This window comes from Pseudonaja textilis, chromosome 2 (assembly GCF_049901715.1).
Source record: "Pseudonaja textilis isolate UNSWEBS1 chromosome 2, rPseTex1.2, whole genome shotgun sequence".
NCBI lineage: Eukaryota > Metazoa > Chordata > Lepidosauria > Squamata > Elapidae > Pseudonaja > Pseudonaja textilis.
This window is the reverse complement of record NC_141991.1, coordinates 120,501,960-120,519,911: the sequence shown is the minus strand read 5'-3', so window position 1 is coordinate 120,519,911 and position 17,952 is coordinate 120,501,960. Positions and strand designations below refer to the sequence as shown.

The following is a 17,952-nucleotide window of genomic DNA, read 5'->3' as shown; positions in this document are numbered from 1 at the left end:
AGCGGACTAATTTCTACACTGCACACTGCAGCAGCACTACTTATATGTAGGATCTTTGCATAAAAATAGGCTAAGTCTAACGTCCCGTCTCCTCCTCTGATCAAATTTTCCTCTTTGTGCTGCAAAGGAATATAGGTAATCCTCAATTTACAACCACAATCGAACCTGGCATTTTGATCTTAAATCATTGCGGTCATGAAACAAGGCACCCATACAAATGTTTCACTCAATCTCTACAATCCTGGCGCCTCCAGTTATAGCTGTAAAGCGATCCTAGGGATCATTAAACAGAATATAGGATGCCTGAGGGAGGGAGGGAGGGTCTGCAAGGCCTTGGCTAGCTACAAGATATAGTAGCATTGACAAAGCTACTGTGAGCGAGAAGGCCTTGAACCTTCTCTCTGCCCCTCCAGGTCTGACAAGCTTTCAGTCTGCTGCCCCACCCTTTTACACTCAGGAGATAAATTGTTCCCCTTATCTTTGGGGTTTTCTGCAGATGCTGACAGGTGCAACCAGCTGATGCAAGATGCAGCCTTACAACAGAGGCTGCCTCACACCATTCTGCATGTGGCTGCTGTGGCCTAGCAGGATATGGGAGAAGCTAAAGGCCTCCATGACACAGCAGCTTTGTGTGTACTGGTGGAGAGAGATAGGCAGGTGTGGGGAGTTACAGTGCCCCTGCAGTTAGTCATAAGGAGGGGTGGAGCACCCAAATGTTTATTATGTGACTGCAGAGGTGCTGCAATAACCGTAACTTCAAATATAGTTATACATCCATTTTTTTCAGCACTGTTATTATTTTGAATGGTCACTGAACAAATGGTCGTAAATTGAGGACTAGCTTTATGATTGGAGATATGATGATTTCATCAGAGTCAACAGGGCTACAATTTTTGGACTGTTTAAATTTACTTTGATGGCAGATAAAGTTGCCAAGGATGGGCAGTTAAAATTGTAAGAAGTTTAAAAATAAAAACTCTAAGAATTACTATTTTTACACCAAATTTAAGCAGCATGATCTTTGAAAGCTGTAAATCAAATAAACACACTTGCTATAAATGCCCATCCTTGGTCTTTAAAATTGTATTCAACGGTTAGTTCTAAAAGTATCCAAATATTGCCTTCCAGTTTTCTCCAAAAATGCCCCAAATATGACCCCGTCTTAAGGGGCAATTAAAAAGCCTGTAAGAAGGAACATGAAAGCTGCCCACACTGTGTGTGAAAATGTTTCAGCCTTGCAATTTGGATCCCGTCATCTGCCCTGAATTCCATAGGGGAGCATCCATCTATCTGAGGCAGATTAGTAATAACCTGAGTGCAACTGTTTGTAATTGTACTGTTCTGATCTGTATGTAATATCCTGCAATTATAAAGGGAAAAGCTTTAGAGAGCATCTGTGAGGCAGAGAGATAAAACAACCATATCACAGACTCAAAACATTGTTCTTATTTCGCTAAAGAAAACAGGAAATGAAAAGGATCAGCATCTCAGAGCAGCTGCACCATGTTATTTACAATCAGTTGTGAGGAAGCTTGTCCCTTTATAGCAAACCAAACCCGTGAGGAAGAGATCACTTTGGAATGTGATATCCGCAGTCAAACGTATCTAGTAGCGATGTGCAAAATGTACCCTTAATTCTCATGTCACAATTTTGACTATAAAAAAAGCCTTACTATGTAGAACATTTCTAATATTCTTGTTCTACAGAATAACAAATATGGATGCATGAACAGGTTCAGAGGGAAGCCACTGGCATAATGCTTAAGGTGTTTGTCTAGGTTCAAATGTACCTTACAGTCTCTCGGCTCTACTCAATTGGTCAATTCACACACCTTCTCCACCAAGCCTATTTTCTAGGGTGATTATTGAGAGGTAAAATGAAAAGAAATCCTCAAGTAAGCTTCCACAAAAACCATGGGATATAATAAACTTGGGCAGATGTACTTAAACTCAGATGTGTATGCCCCCAAGTATCTCAAACATTTACCTCAACATCACAATAAAGTATGTTAGTATGAAATATAGCGCAGCACCATTTTTCCTCCTCCTTCTAAGTCCACATTTTCCCCTTACATTTAGCTACTTATAATATACGCACAAAAGTATTCCTTAATTGAACATGCTGCAGTTTCACAATTAGGATTGCTTTTCAACTCTAAAGAGCTAAGTAGTAAGTGGCTTCTTTTATTTCATTTAAATGCACCTCTAATGGAGACAATAAGCTATTTAATGATATCACGCAATATTATATTGGTTGCCTCTGAAATCTTTGTCAAAGCTTCAGTTTCTTTGGATGAGTAACTCCTGAGAAATGGACGTATTTTCCACTCACTGGAAAAGTACTCAAATCTTTAAAGGATGAAACGGAACGAGGCGGAAAGTAATAATACCCATTCAAGAGTTCTAACCAGTACATTTATCTTTCAGCACCAAAGATCTGGAATTTGCTTTCATGCCTTATTTTACAATACCATGTCTTGGTAACAATCTAGTCAAAGAATAGCCACCAATTGCTCTATAAGGGCTGGAACATTCCTATTGCAGTAAATTGAACGAACTAATTCTCAAAAGATATCACACTGTTGTTTCACAATGAAAAAATAGTGTTGCTTTTTTTAAAAAAAAATCACTATCTTGCAATAAGGGCAGATTGAATTTTATTTCTATGATAGGATGAAAACAAAAAAAGAGTCATTCAAACTACAGTTCTGTTCTTCTTTCATTAATTTGTACTCAGATGCTGTTTTGACAATTTAATATGACATTTATATAAAGCAACAAAAATGAATAGAACCTATTTCATTAAACTCCTCCAAAATAGACCCACCGATCAAGAACCAACAAATTCATTTTTCCTGTTATTTCAGTTGGTGAAATTCAATTGTTTTCATTTATGCAATCAGTGAGTCAGCAAGCTCCACATACCAATTCTTTTTAATAATGTAATGAAATTAAACAAAAATAATAATTCAAGGAAATCAGGGATGATATAAATTTTTCTTTCATGACAAATCCAAATTTTCCAATATCAGGCAATAAGAAGCAGTTATACTTTAGCTGAATGTTTATATTGTGTTACTAATTTTTTTAAAAAAATAGTATGCCTTTTTTTTACTAGGTTGTTTTTTGTTGTTTGGGCTTTTAAAATTTTTTGTAAATCACCCAGAGTCTTCTAAAATAGGTAGTCATAATGTAGTAAATTAAATTATTAAACCACAGATAGTTAGGAAAGATGTCCCCATTTCTGTGCAAAATATAAATAATGTATATAAAAAGTAATATATGAGGAAAATTAAAAGATGAGCCAAAATTTGAAAACTTCCTTTCAAAAATTCATTTAAAATGATAGAAGGAAATAGTAGTATCTACCCTTCCCTGTCAGATAATTCCACATTTTTAATGGACATATCTAGATAGTAACAGAAGAGAATGTATTGTACATAGCTCAGGGACGCACTGTTGAGTCCTTGGTGCTCTCTGAGCTTAGTGGTTTATTTGCAGATGTTTCATTACCCAACTAGGTAACATCATTAGTGTATAATTATCATAAGTGTGGGGTTTGCTCTCTGTTGATGTTCAGTAGTTTGCCGTGCCACTTTTAGTTGGGTGTGGTTTTGTAATACCCCTAATTAAGGAAGGAAGTAAACCCTAGCAAGGAAAAAAAACTAGCTGGGTAATATAAACCAACCAAACTCAGAGAGCACCAAGAACTCCACTTCTATGTAGTTAAACAAATAGAAAACATGATTTGCTTGGGGAAGGAAAAAAAAACCCTAAGTAAACTGAAGCTCTACACAAGGGCTGTCAAACTCACGGCCTGCATCACGCACTGGCCACGCCCACGCCCGGTTTAGCGAAGGGAGAAAAAGTCATGATACACCAAGTGATGCCGCTATGACACCACAAGTTTGACACCCCTGCTCTACGCAATGATGTAATCAATTCAAATAGCATTTACATACACCAACTCCTCCCCCATTTATTTATTTACTAAAGAGATTTCTAGCCCAACCCAGTCACAAAAGGAGGGGTAAACATTGAAAATAAAGCTGCAACAATGTTAAAATAAAAGCTACCCAGCTGTAGCTTATAAGAATTAGGGTTTGGGCTATATGGGGGGGGGGGGGGCAGGGTGGAGAATTATAAAGTGGGGGCTGTTACCAAAAAAGCCTTATTCATGCTATTTGAGCAAAGCACTGCCTGAGATAACACAATACCCCACTGTGTGTGTAGACCTAAAGATATAACCTGAGCACTCTGAACTGACCTCGGGAGCCTATTGCTAACCAGTGCAGCCCGTTTAAACTGATGTTCCCCTATGCTGTATCATATCCTCCCAGCTGCCCAGGTGCAGCTTGGATGTTGCATCCAGAGACAGTTCCATGCAGAAAAAAAAGGTTATAGAGCGGTCCAAAAGAGACATTGTTAGGATTAGAGAACATTCATTGAGTGCATATTATGATTAGGTAACAGCATGATAGTTTTCTATTATTAATGCATCCTACAACATTAAAATTCAACACAATACCTTTATAATCAATGGTAGGCTTATAGGCTTGAAGGATTTTTGGCAGTGCAATTCCCATGTCCAATTCCGTTAGTGTTAATTCATTCATGAAGTATGGCAACTAGAAGGAGGAAAAAAAGTGGAATAAAACAGTGCTTTCTCTCTTTTCCCAACATTCATGGTGTTTGAATGATTGACAATACCTGGGGCGGCCCAATACTTCCAGGGTCATGTTAAGATCCCGGGAGGCCCCTGAAAACAATAATCTGGTTTATTGAAGTATTACCTGGACCTTTATCAATAAATCACAATAAGTATATGCAAGTGGTAGCAATGTTTTAAGTGTATTTCATTTTGATGTATGAACTTTTTGTTCTTATTATTCTATTTTTTGAAACTTAAAACATTTTCATAGACCCCTTTCACCCTGCAAAGTTTTGTAGGCCATAGGAGTTATGCCTACAGGTAGTCCTCAACTTATGATCACAGCTGACCCTGGAATTTTGGTTGTAAGTTGAGTCACCATGTGAACGGATTTGATTTTACAAGTGTTTTTACAATGGTTGTTAAATGAGTTGTTAAGCAAATCAAGTCATAAGTTTGAATCCAGCTTACCTAGTAGAATAAGGGGTTTTTTTGCCAGAAAACTGCAAAAATCATTGCAAAATGTGATCATATGGCAGTGGGGTGGTGCAACTGGTTGTAAATGTGAACTGATTGCTAAGGGCCTGAAATGTGACTAAGTGACACATTAGGGGTACTATGGAAGTGGTAATTTTGAGATAAATACCTTTTTTTAAGTCCATTGAACAATCATGAAGTGAGTGGTTGTAAGCTGTGGACTACCTGCATTGTGACCAAGGACAGAAGGATTTCTCTACTCCTGTCACTGGGCAGGGTCCTCCACAAGGCCCTGGCCCCAAGCAGACCAGAAGCCTGGAGATATGTGCCCATGTGAACTAGCATTTTGCAAAATGCCCGTCAGACAATATGTGGGCTCTTAAACACAATCTTCTGAAAAGTTGGTACAACTTTTCCTAAACAATGTTCATTGGTCTTTTAAAAAATTGATAGACCTGTCTGACCAAAGTAAGAAAAAAAGGTTCCCGCTGGTGTGTGTGTGTGTGTGTGTGTGTGTGTGTGTGAGAGAGAGAGGGGGGGGGCGTGGCGACAAATCTTGCAATTTTCTGGGCAATGTTTTTGGAATGGTTTGCCACTGCTTTCTTCCTAGGGCTGAAAGAGAGTGATTAGTCCATGGTCACCCAGTTGGCTTTCTGCATAAGGCAGGACTAGAGCTCATGATCTCCTGGTTTCTAGCCTGATGCCTTAACTGCTACACCAAACTGGCTCTTTTGTCCCAAATGAGAGCAGTGCAGGTTTTCTGTTCCTTCTACCAACACGTGATTTTCGCTGCTTTCTACTGTTTTTAATTTCTTGAGAGGAGGTATGTTATTTTGCCTACTCCAATATTGTTCTACATGTTCCACAGAATACCTTTGGGTTCTGCCAGCTGCAGCTACTTGCTACTAACAAGCACATGCAGCACATATGAATCTGGACATGTCAAAGCTGGAGTGAAATTAATAAGAGTTTCCTTTCTAACCCAAGTGACAGAAAGACCATAAATCTGTTTCTAAAAATAGCCTGGCTGACAGACAGTCCCAATGTGACATGAAAAGCTCCTTCCGCTTCACCCTGCATATCTTCTCCACTCCATCAATCTGTCAGTTGGTCTATTTCTCAGCACAAATCTACCGGTCTTCTAAATCACCAGTAGCACTGTGTTCAGAAATATCCTGAGTGACAGATTACCAGCGTGGAGCATCCCTATGCCAATGAGAAGTCGCCAGGGAAACCTGAAAAGCGGCTAAATCATCTGCATCAAGCACTCACTCAGATACCAAAGCCCATTACTACTCCATTTTAAGGAAAGCAATCAGTCCTGCCAGCTAGTGATGGGGAAGGGGAGCAAACTCAGGAATATCACTAATTGCTTTCCTTCCATTGTCTTTCTTGTACAAGTAGTCCTCAAGTTACAACCCCAATTGGGACCAGAATGTCCATTGCTAAGGAAGGTGGATGGTTGTACCAATAGCACTTGCTTTACAGCACTTTCGAGGCAGTTTACAAAGACAGCATATTGCCCCCAACAATCTGATTCCTCATTTTACTGATCTCAGTGCTGTGTTCAGAAACATCTTGAGTGACAGATTACCAGCATGGAGCTTCAGAAGGACGAAAGGCTTCAGCTGCTCAGGATTGAACTCCTGGCAGTGAGAAGAGTCAGTCAGTCTGCAACACGACATTCTATCTAACCACTGTGCCACCACAGCTTCTGTTAAGTAAGTCATACCCAATCTTATGCCCTTTTTTAAAAGGGAATTGCTGCAGTTATTAAGCAAATTTGGCTTTCCCCATTTTGATGGTTGGAGGCCGACTGGGAACATTGCAAATGGCAAACACATGACTCCATGTATGCAACCATTATAAATATATGCTGGTTGGCAAGCATCGGGATTTTGATCATGTGAATGTTGGGATTCTGTAACAGTCGTAAATGTGAGGACCACTTTTTTTTGTTTCAGTGCTATACAACAGCGGTCACCAACTGGTGGTTTGCAGAATTTTTTTTTTGCATTTTTTATATTGCACAAAATCAGGGATCCTCAAACTATGGCCCTTGGGCCAGACACATGCAATGAACATTTGTGTTGTTGCAGAGACTCTCCCCTTTCAGAGTCTTTCTGTGCACATTGGAGGGGGGCAGAAATTCTGACTTTGGAGTCTGCTTTGGCCTCCTGAAGGATGAAGGGAAGTGACATTGGTGGCGAAGAGCCGGAGGGCCTCATTCCAGTGGGACTGCATCATGGCCTGGAACTGGCTGACCATTTCAGCTCGCTGAGCCTCCAAGCGCTGGCACCTGGCCTTTCACTCCCTCAGGCCTTTCCTCTGCTTGGAAAGCCTTGCTCCTAGTCCTCAGCGAGGTACTTCTGCTAAGCCTCCTTTTCGGTCAGATCCAATCTGAACTGAGCCAGCTGTTTTGGCAACTCTTTCTCATGGTGGCTGCTTAGCTCCAACAACTGCTTCCTGTTGGGGCTCTAAGGAGCCCAGGCAGGGAAGCAAGGAGTGACTGAGAGGGGAGGGGTGAGTAGAGGCAGGCGAGGCATCCCTCAATATGAGTGACATCAAGTTGGCCATGCCCACCCAGTCACATAACCACCTGACCACCTGACTTGTGCCTGACAAACAGCGTCTCATAATCCCAAATGTGTCCATAAATCCAAAATGAGTTGCCTGTCCCTGCACTAAGAAAAAAATTAAGGATCTGTCAAAAGGTCTTGTGGTAGAGAGAGGGAAGGGAGAGTACATTTTACTAGATTAATGTATGACTTTGTAATTATTAAACTAGTTGGCAAAATGTTCATCTTAAAAATCTTTCTTACCCTGATGTTGTCTTAGTGCATTTGGAGGGCATCAGACTGTGGAAGGTTTTCTTAAGAAATGTAGGGATGTCTGTTCTGATTTAGCTGGGGGGAATTCTACTTCTTGTCACTATTGTTTTTCTCCTCACTATTCTGGCACCACTTTCCTAGCTCTTCTGGTGCTCAACTTTAAATCACTACAGTAGCAACACTGAGTATAGCAACAAGATCATTACCAAGATGACATGAATAAGAGAGAGGGTGTGTCAATAATTAATTCAATCGACCTAGTGAACTCCACGCAGATTTCCAATATCAGAACACTGTTATTTCAATAGACATTTGAACAAAATGTTCCTAGCCTTTAGTAGACAGAACAATAAAAGCTTTGGCTGAGCTTGTAAGGCAAGCTTTTGTGTCCAAAACTGTAGGCTTTAATTCACAGATGCATCAACAAGTACCCATATTGGCTGCAGTTGCTTTTTTAAAAGACGCCAAATGGCTATCTCTACTGAAATTTTCTAATGGGAAATTTGTTTTCATGCTAATATGCAATCATTCCTGCAGAACAGCATTAGGAAAACTGATCACTTATGCTGCCAGCTAATTTGGAAGTTAGTCTGCTTGTTTCATTTGTGCAATCAAGACACGTAGAGGAATTAACTGAACGGGGCACAGCTGAATCGCAGCACCACCTTGGGTTATACATTTTCATTTAAAACTCATTTAGGGGAACAGAGAAACAAAAACAGTGCTTGGATCATTTATTATTCAAAAGTCTGCAGACTGGGGACACAAATAGCACCTATCAGAATGTCTGCTTGGCTCTATGATAATTCTGACAATCCTGAAGATTAATGCTTGGTATGGATAAATATTTCACTCATATGAAAATCCTGAACGAACAACCAATTCTTGAATTATCATGTGATGCTTAGAGCTCTCTAAAATAGATGAATATCATCATTGGAATAGACTAGACATCCTAAAACTGTGGCTGGATTGAGAGAAAACAACAGCTGGAGGATGCTGAAAATCCTATATAGGGTCCATCACAGCAAAGAGATGAAATCATTTTTTTCTTGTGGAAAAGAAACAATTACTTTCCAAACTGTACATTTTGCTAAAGAGGAATTATACTGGCTATTACTAAGAAACTTTGCAGGGGATAACAACTGGAGCAGGAAGTAAATGGATCATTCTGAAAACTAAATCATCTTCATAAATTATCTTCCTATCTAAGTGAAAGGTCAGTACACCAAATAGGTTTATTCTGCTGAACTAGACCTGACACCTGTGAGAATCAGACCATGCAACCTCTCCTAGTTTCTCCACTGCTAGAGACAGACTGATGGACCTGACTGAAGGCAACACAGAAACATTAAGCTGTGCACAACAGGTAAATAGTTGCTGGAAGAATTATTGTTAATAATCTAAAAAAGAGGACAAAACTATGTTCATATTATTAAATAAAACTTATGTTGGGGGTTCTTAAAGGGGGAAAAGTATCAGATCTCCTGGGAGACCTTCTCTATGAAGGTTCATTTAGTACTTTTGAGTCAAGGCCTATTGACTCAATAGGGAGCAGGTCTATTGCATTAGATCTAAGATCTGCAAGGGTTACCATCTTTTCTCTCAAAATGTTTCCGTTGTTGACATTCTGTTTTCTTTCCCCTCCTAAACCTTTTATTACATATCTTTTAGGATGTCTGTCTAGGGCAAGGACTACTATTACTAATTTTTGTAACCTGTTCTAGGAGTTTACTTCAGGTTACAAGTGGAATTAAAAATGGTTCAAACAAAAATAAAATGGTGTTCCCTCAGGAATTAAGAAAGACAAAAGTATAAAACCTCTAGAAGCATTTAATCTTCCAAAAGTGTCCAGAAACCACTAACAGTTATGATAAATATGTCAAGCAATATTATAGTTCAAGAAAAAAACAGACTGGTGTAGTCCCTATACAGCAGGGGTCTCCAACCTTGGCAAGAATTCTGGGAGTTGAAGTCCACAAGTCTTAAAGTTGCCAAGCTTGGAGACCCCTGTTATATGGGTTGCTTGATAGCATCCTGCACTGCCACCAGACTGAAGCTCTGTAAGAGTTTCCTTCAACAATGAAGGGGCGACATGATAGCAGTCTTCCAATATTTGAGGGGCTGCCACAGAGAGGAGGGGGTCAAGCTATCTTCTAAAGCACCTGTAGGCCAGACAAGGAATAATGAATGGAAACTGAACAAAGAGAGATTTAACCTGGAAATAAGGAGAAACTTTCTGACAGTGGACAATCAACCAATGGAACAGCTTGCCCTCAGAAGTTGTGGGAGCGTCATCACTTGAGACTTTCAAGAAGAGATTGGACTTCCATTTGTCAAAAATGGTGTAAGATCTCCCGCTTGGGCGGGGGGTTGGACTAGATGACCTACAAGGTCCCTTCGAACTCTGATTATCTGTTATCTGTTATCAATGGGCTACCTAAACAGATGGTAGATACTTAAAAAAATATTCCTACCTTTATTTTGCTGAGCTTCATTTGTATTTTCTTTGACACCAAGTTAGACCAATATTTCTCTCCCAAGAAATCCCAAAAGATTCTTCCCAGCAGAGCATTGACCCAGGCTTCCTGTTCCTCATCTTCACTATGGGAGGAGGTTAGCAACTGGTGAGAGAGAAAAAAACGCTCACTTTTGGTAAGTCACACAATGCTACTAGTGAACAGTTAATTTTAACATGTTTATTGAAATAATTGTTTTTTGTACATAACAGCAAGTTAAAAATATTTCACACGAATAAGTCTAATATATTGTCCAAGGCTGATGCTTCATTATGTAAATCACCAGTGTAGGAGGAATAGGACTGGAAACTAAACGGGCTGAAGAACTGGGGTCCCAGAAACAGAAGCCAAGCAGAGCCCTGCCTCAATTCAGCTCATGAAGACTTTGAAACTGATCTAAAATCAATCATCCAGTCTCTTCTGCTGCCTTTGGCAGTCAGAGATGAGTAGCATCAGCTGTGTTTCATTAAAAGCTGGCATTCTTTCCCCACATAAACATTTATATGCAACAGCAATCAGAAGTTGGAAAAATGTTTTGATCTTATGCACTTTCATGTCTGGTTTCGAAGCTTCTTCCACAGAACCTTCCTTTGACAGGATCTGAGGATGTTTTCTGCTTTGTGCAACGATTACAGTAGCTTTTAGTAAGGAACCTTGTGCCTCCTTAGTCTCGGATCAGACTGGGAGTGAGTCTTTTCTCAGTGGTTCCACTGTGCTTCTATTAATGTTGAACTGAAGCTTTTAACAGACTTCCTAAAACTTTTGGGTAACAGCAATATGCCCACATGTGGGACTGAGGGGACATTTTTGCAAAATGCCTGTAGTTAACAAATAGCAGAAGACCATGGCCAGCTACCTGAAAGTTAGGGGAAAGATCTATGCATTCCCCATTATCTCTAACTTCCCAGTTGCTGATAAGGGGAAAGGCAGTTTCCAACTGCACCTTATCAACAAAAATACAACTCAAGATGCCTGGGTAGCCTTGGGTCTTACTAATGGGACTACTAAATTTGGAACATGGCATGGGGCTATGGTTACTATCAAAGGGCAACATTGGTGGTAGCAAACCTTAAAACATAGGTCAAAATGACTGAAGAAATCCAACATGGGTGTCTTATTAAAATAGCAAAATTACAGCAATCAGTGGGCTCCCAACTAGCAGAAGCTAGCACAGATGCAGATCAGAGAAAATCTTCAGGTTTGCAAAGAATGGAAAGGGCGTAAACACAGTTCGGTCTCCTCACAGGAATACTTTACAATGGTATATAATTTACAAAGAAATTCGACAGGGTTGCCCAAGGCTGTCCCCTTATCTGATAAGAACATTTTGTATTGCCATGCCACTTAGCTTAACAATAACGCAAATGCCATAATAATTGACATTTTTGTTATTTTAAACAGATGACCCTCATTACATCTCAGGGGGAGCATAAAGGTATTCCCTATCTAAATCTTTGAGGAAGTTGCCATTGTAAAGGTATATAATTGTAAATCAAAGCCATTCATCACTTAGGAAGAACATATGCCTGAGGCGGTTGGTTTGAAATGAACAGAAAAAAGCTTCAACAGTTAAATCAATTGTGACTGACCTGTATCCAACAAAGAGAGCGGATAGAAAAAAGGCAGAGATCCAGCTAATACAAGTTATTGAACTAATACAAATTTATGCATTGACGTATTTATGCAGATTGAAGTATAAAGAATAGACCTCTCAATGTTGTTTCCAGATAGCAAATAGGGCCTGTTGTGGTTATTGTTTGGGGAAGTTGCTCATGCCAGAGTCTTGTTTGTGTGAGATTAAATATGTGGGTCTCTGGATGTTAATTTAAATTTAAGTGCAACTATGAATCAGAAGCAGGTGCAATTCTTGCTGATTATGTGATTCTATTACTTTAAAAGAAAACCTGAGCATTATATTCTCAGAATCAGAGCTGGATTATGCACAGCAGCCTGAATAAGTCAGCTTGTGTTTCAGACCTAGAAAAGGTGACTATCGATTCACAATGTAGGCAAAACATCCCTAATATACCTTAGGGACTGCTATAACAATAAAGGAAAGGGTAGTTGAATGTTAGTAGGAAGGCAAGATAATATCTATGTGCTACCTTGACACCAGTCTCTCTGCCAACTTTGATAACATGGCTAACATGCTGTTAATAAGTACCAGATTAGTTAGCAGAAAAGTGTTTGCACCCACAATGTCTTCCAAGAAATATATCAATTTTGCTTATTTAACTGGTTGATAGAGGGACTTGCATTAGTCTTTTATGCACACCCTGGTTTTAAGTTTGTGTATCAACTGGAGCTTCCAGGTAGGGGAAAAGGGTTTTTTTAAATCTTTAATGAAGTTATTCATCTGCTCAGGTATCCTGGTCTGCATTTCCATTTTGCTGGGAAAATGAGACAGGATTGAGATTGAGCTGGTGTACCCTCTACCTCACTGCTCAAGAGCTTATCTTACTCAGTGTGGGAAATATGCAAGTGCCAATAGGGGACATTATGCACAAACAAGAAGAGAAAAGGATTGTAAATAAGTCACATTTCATATACAGTATTCAAGACAGTCCCAAGAAAAACAGAAGAGACTGTATGGGGTGTGCAAAGAGTGATCTTCATAAAATTAAATTTGGGTGGGGTAAATCTAATACCTGCAGGAATTTAAAAGTAAACATTTCCACAAAAGACTATTCTACCCTCTGCTTGAGCATATTCAGCAAAAGGGAACTACAGTTTTTCTGGATAATTAGTTACACTGTCAAGCTGCTCTTATTGACAGAACAAGACTTCCCAATATAATAGCTGCCTTCCTGTAATTGAAATCCATTATTCCACCTCCTACACTCTGGAATGAGAAAGAACAGGTCTTTATTATCATGTACTGATCTGATTATACCAGACCTTTATTTTGTACAACTTAAGACAGTGTATGTAATGCTTCCTCCTATTAGCCTCACAACAACTACCTACTGAGGTGGATTATACTGAGTGTGTGTAACTGGCCCAAAGTCACCCAGCTGGTTTTCATGCCTAAGTGAGTGCTAGAACTCCCAGACTCCCACATACTAATCCAGCTTTTTAAACGTTACACAAACTGGCACAAACCATTACACCAATCTTTTGAGCGACATCTTTCAGCTATTTGAAAATTGTAATCATATTTCCCCTTTTCCAAACCTGTCTGCTTTCTCAAGGCTAGGTCTTAGAATCTTTCTTCGTAATTTCTAAATCCCTAGAAATTGTGATTTCTAGGAATATAGATTGTGATTTTCACTGTTCTGCTCTGAATCTGTTTCAGTTTTTCTAATCGTTTTTAAAATGTGGGGCCCGGAAACTGGACATAATACTTAAGTACCGTGACAAAAAAACTGAAATGATTTCTTCCTGTGAATTTAGAACATATTTCTGTTAATCGGCCTAAAAATAACTTGTGTTTTAAATAAATACCTGAGTACACATCTTTTTATAATAACTTAACTCCCAATTGTTATTATTCTGTTTCTATTAAAAAGAACAGTTTGTGCAATATTTTAAATTTTGCTCTCTAACATTGAAGTAGTTTTATTGATGGGTAGTCCTAGAAGTGTAAGAACTAAACAAAATATCTACTGTTGCAGAGATCTTTTAAGCTGCATCAAAATAATGTTAAATGTTGAGAAAGTGAGCATACCATAGAAACGTTATTAGCTCCACACTTCTTTGGAAACAAAAAACAACCCCTGTTCCACTTGAGCTGAGCAGACACTACAAGGTAAATCATCAAGAATATATAAAGAATATACTTCACCTTTTTCACAGCTGTGGGGCTGCTGTCAGCACTGTGAACAGGACTAACCATAGGGCTTGGGTGTTCTGGTGGAATGCACCTTGCCATGTAGACATTATAGTCTAAAAGTATTTTCTGTCTAATGTTGGGACCCAGATCCTTCAGCTTTGGTTGAGGAAGGACTTCTTCTACACTTCCTTTACTGCTGCTGCGGCTGTGTGTAAGAATCCCAGACTGGCTATTGGATCGACTGTGTCCTGGCAAGGAGCCTGAATACAATAAGAAGGAAAAACAAAGGGTAAAGCATCAATACATAATCAACTATGGAACATAAGAATGAAACAGAATGAAAAACAGAAGTTTATGATGCCAATACTCAAGCAAATTACAAGGTTGTCAATATGACAAGGCAGTAAACATACACGATTTAATCTATTCATTATGGAAGTTGACACATTACTATTCCATACCAATCTATTCAAGATTATACTGTATGATGGTTTTGACTTTAATGTAAACCACAGGAAATATCACTTTGTAGCCTTCAGTTGTTGAATTCCCAAAACCACAGCCAACATGGACAATAGTGAAGTATGCTGGGTATTGTACTGTAGTTTAATAACATCTGGAAAACCACGGGTATTCCCCTGCCCTCTGCCATTCTATGGCAAATGGTAAATAAACTATCTGGTCATACATCTTTTTCAGTATCATATATATATATATAAAGACAACAATCCTTAATTTAAAACAGGTTTTGGCAATGTTTACAAGAAACTGTCTGAAAATAAATCATAATAAATATAACAGAGAATTTTAGAGGAAAGATGACAGCCGAGGATGTAAAATTCTGCACTAAATCTGATATACTGAACAATTCTAGATTAGAAAAGAACCTGAATGTAAGCAAAGCTAAAAATCAAAGAATCATGAATGTCAGCAAATAAAAACACAAGCATACTCACACCCACTAGCCTCAATTTAAATGTTTAATGATACTGAGTAGATGGAATCACTTTCAATTATCATTCCCACTTCTGTGAAAGGTTTTTCATAAAATGGATTAAGAGGAAACATTTCTCAATACACTTCAGCTTTCCAGAAGCTTGCCATAAGCTTGGCCAAGCGTTTATATATAAACAGTGCAAATATTTTGCATACAGATAATTTGAAGGTTGATTTGGAATAAAAACAAATACTGTGTAAATTGTGTTTGAACAATCTGCATTGTGTTTAATGACATACATTTCAGTTCTTTTAAAAAGAATAAAAACTGAGATATGACTACCCTAAACATCCTCTGTAATTATTCTCTCTCTCTCTCTCTCTCTCTCTCTCTCTCTCACACACACACACACACACACACACACACTTAAAAACTTGAGAACTTTGGCAGGAAGACTAAAATGTATGTGTATTATTTCTAGAAATATATTGGAGTCTAATATCATTTTAAATTATTGTTCTGCAAGAAAAAAGATCAAAGACAGATTAATTCCATGTTTACTTAAATCAACCACTTATATGAGGCAGGACATTAGAATGTAGTTTTGTTAAAATTTAATGCCTTTAGAAGAAGTTAAATTGTGGTTAGCATTTCTTGATGAACTCACTGAATAACAGAGTTTTTTCTTAATCATACAATAGCAATAACTCTTAAGACTTGTATAGCACCCTATAGCTCTTTATAGTACACTCTGAATAGTTTACAAATGTCAGCATATTGCCCCAACAATATGGGCCCTCATTTTACTAACCTCAGAAAGATGAGTCAACCTTGAGCCCCCTCAGAATCCAACTCCAGGCTGTGGACAGAGTTAGCCAGCAATCCTGATTCTAACCACTGTGCTACCAGGGCTCCAGATTAATCTCAATTAATCCTTAAAAAGCTGATATTTTGACCTTATTACACAAAGTCTCAATAGAATAAGCAAACAGGTACTTACCTGACTTGTTTCCCCAAATGAAGATAGGCTTTTTTTCTTCAGATTTTAATTTGTGGGCGACAAGGAATCTCCTAAACCATTCCTCTTTCTCTCGACCTGTTCTTGCAAATAAATAAAGCACTTGGTTCTTCTGGGTACCAGATTTTGCTCCATCCTGAGAGGGTTTCCAAATTTCTTCACTGCTTAGGTTTTCTTTTTCTATAGAGATTTTTTCTTCTGAGATGTCTTTATCAGTCTGGACTTTGGCCATGAAATTGTCTTGTCTCCCAAGCTCAATGCAGATTGGGTACTTTTTATTCCAGACTCGTTTTCGAGCCAAACTTTTGGGAACCAAATAAATCTGCAAACCAAGTTGTGAGAGAATTTCACATTTCATCTCATTAGAGTAGAGATTACAGAATACTAATGCATTGCCATAATCAAAGAAACAATCAAGTCAAAACAATGTTGGCAAAGCTGCCTGTCCAATATTCAGGAAGGATAAAATATAAAATATGGATTAGGATGGAACTGTAATTCTGGAACAAATAATATTTGGGCTTCTTTTGTCTTTTCTTTGACAGGTTGGAAACACTTGGTGTGGGGCAGATCTCTATTAGCACTATACGTCCTTTCCTGCAAAAATCTGGAAAACAAGGCTTAAGGATTATGGTGATCTGAACAGCAGCCATAGCATGTTTATGGGAATGTGCACGCATGTGCACCAAATAATTGCTACCTGTAATTTCATCAGCAGTCATGAAGCATGCAATTTTTCAAATCAACTGAACTATCCAATGTTTATTTTAAACCATTTTATTCTGGTTATACAAACAATTTAAAGATCATTGCAGACAGGGCCACAGAGGATTTCAGATGTTAGTAGAAACTTCACTCATTCTTTGATGGGATTAGCATGGTAAACTGACAACCTGTCAAACCTAGATAATATCAGAAGACATGGCATTGGCATTAAAAACAGTACCAATAACTCTGGGAATTAGACAAAAGGGTTTTTGTCTAATGAGTGTTGCTCAATAGGATGATTTCCTCCTATCCACCATTCCTCCCTTCCCCTCCCCTTTAGTGTGAAGAGACAGGGATACCAGCAGCAAGAAGATGTTATTCTGAGAATTCCTAGCTAAAGGACAAATGATTTCTCCAAGGATCACAGATGTTATAAGTTAGCAGCTGCCTGCTTTATCTGAACTGCAATAATTCAGATGAAAACAATGTAGAACAGAAGTCCAAACATTGCCAGACAGAAATTATTAATTCTGAACTCACCTTACTATCTGTAAGATCATAAATTTTCTGGCTAATGTAGGTAACTTCTGGCTTGGTTTCATTGTAAAAAGCTCTTCTGGAAATATTTTTATTAGGTTTTGAAAGTCTCAGGATGCTTCCTTCGAGTCTCACAAAAATAGAGTGAGTCAACGTAGCGTGATAGGTTTCTGGATCATAACTGTAGATTTCATTCATCCAGCCCTACAGAAATTAAAGAAATAAAAAGATTTTCCATTTTAAGACAAAATTAATAAGAGGTTGATTGCTGACATCTTGAATCATTTTAGTCAGTCGAGTTGCGTTTGAGTTAAGATTGTAACTTTCACATTTTCTACATAATAAAAGATTTAGAGGACATTTGATTAGTGAAGGCTGACCTAAATGAATTCCCAACAAAAATGAAGTGAATTTTACCTTTGGAAAAATATATTGCACATATAATGCGTGTGTCACAACAAGAGTAGGTGGTACCTGTATTTCACAGCAGATTGAATGCACT

The 17,952-nt window shown here is 38.5% G+C and overlaps 1 protein-coding gene and 1 long non-coding RNA gene across 5 annotated transcripts in view; one reads left to right on the top strand and one right to left on the bottom strand.

Moving 5' to 3' along the window:
• TEX2 (testis expressed 2) overlaps positions 1 to 17,952 on the bottom strand; it is a 100,420-nt gene that overhangs the window by 16,468 nt on the left and 66,000 nt on the right. For all 4 annotated transcript variants that reach the window (XM_026711072.2, XM_026711071.2, XM_026711070.2 and 1 more), the window contains exons 3-7: positions 17,454 to 17,654; positions 16,188 to 16,527; positions 14,263 to 14,510; positions 10,437 to 10,583; positions 4,529 to 4,628 (exon numbers count right to left, since the gene is read on the bottom strand). In XM_026711072.2, coding sequence (XP_026566857.1) covers positions 4,529 to 4,628; positions 10,437 to 10,583; positions 14,263 to 14,510; positions 16,188 to 16,527; positions 17,454 to 17,654 — 1,036 coding nt within the window. The remainder of the gene's footprint in view (positions 1 to 4,528; positions 4,629 to 10,436; positions 10,584 to 14,262; positions 14,511 to 16,187; positions 16,528 to 17,453; positions 17,655 to 17,952) is intronic.
• The window catches only part of LOC148127045 (uncharacterized), a 72,565-nt gene that overhangs the window by 12,791 nt on the left and 41,822 nt on the right, over positions 1 to 17,952 (top strand). The gene's annotated exons all lie outside the window — the stretch shown is intronic.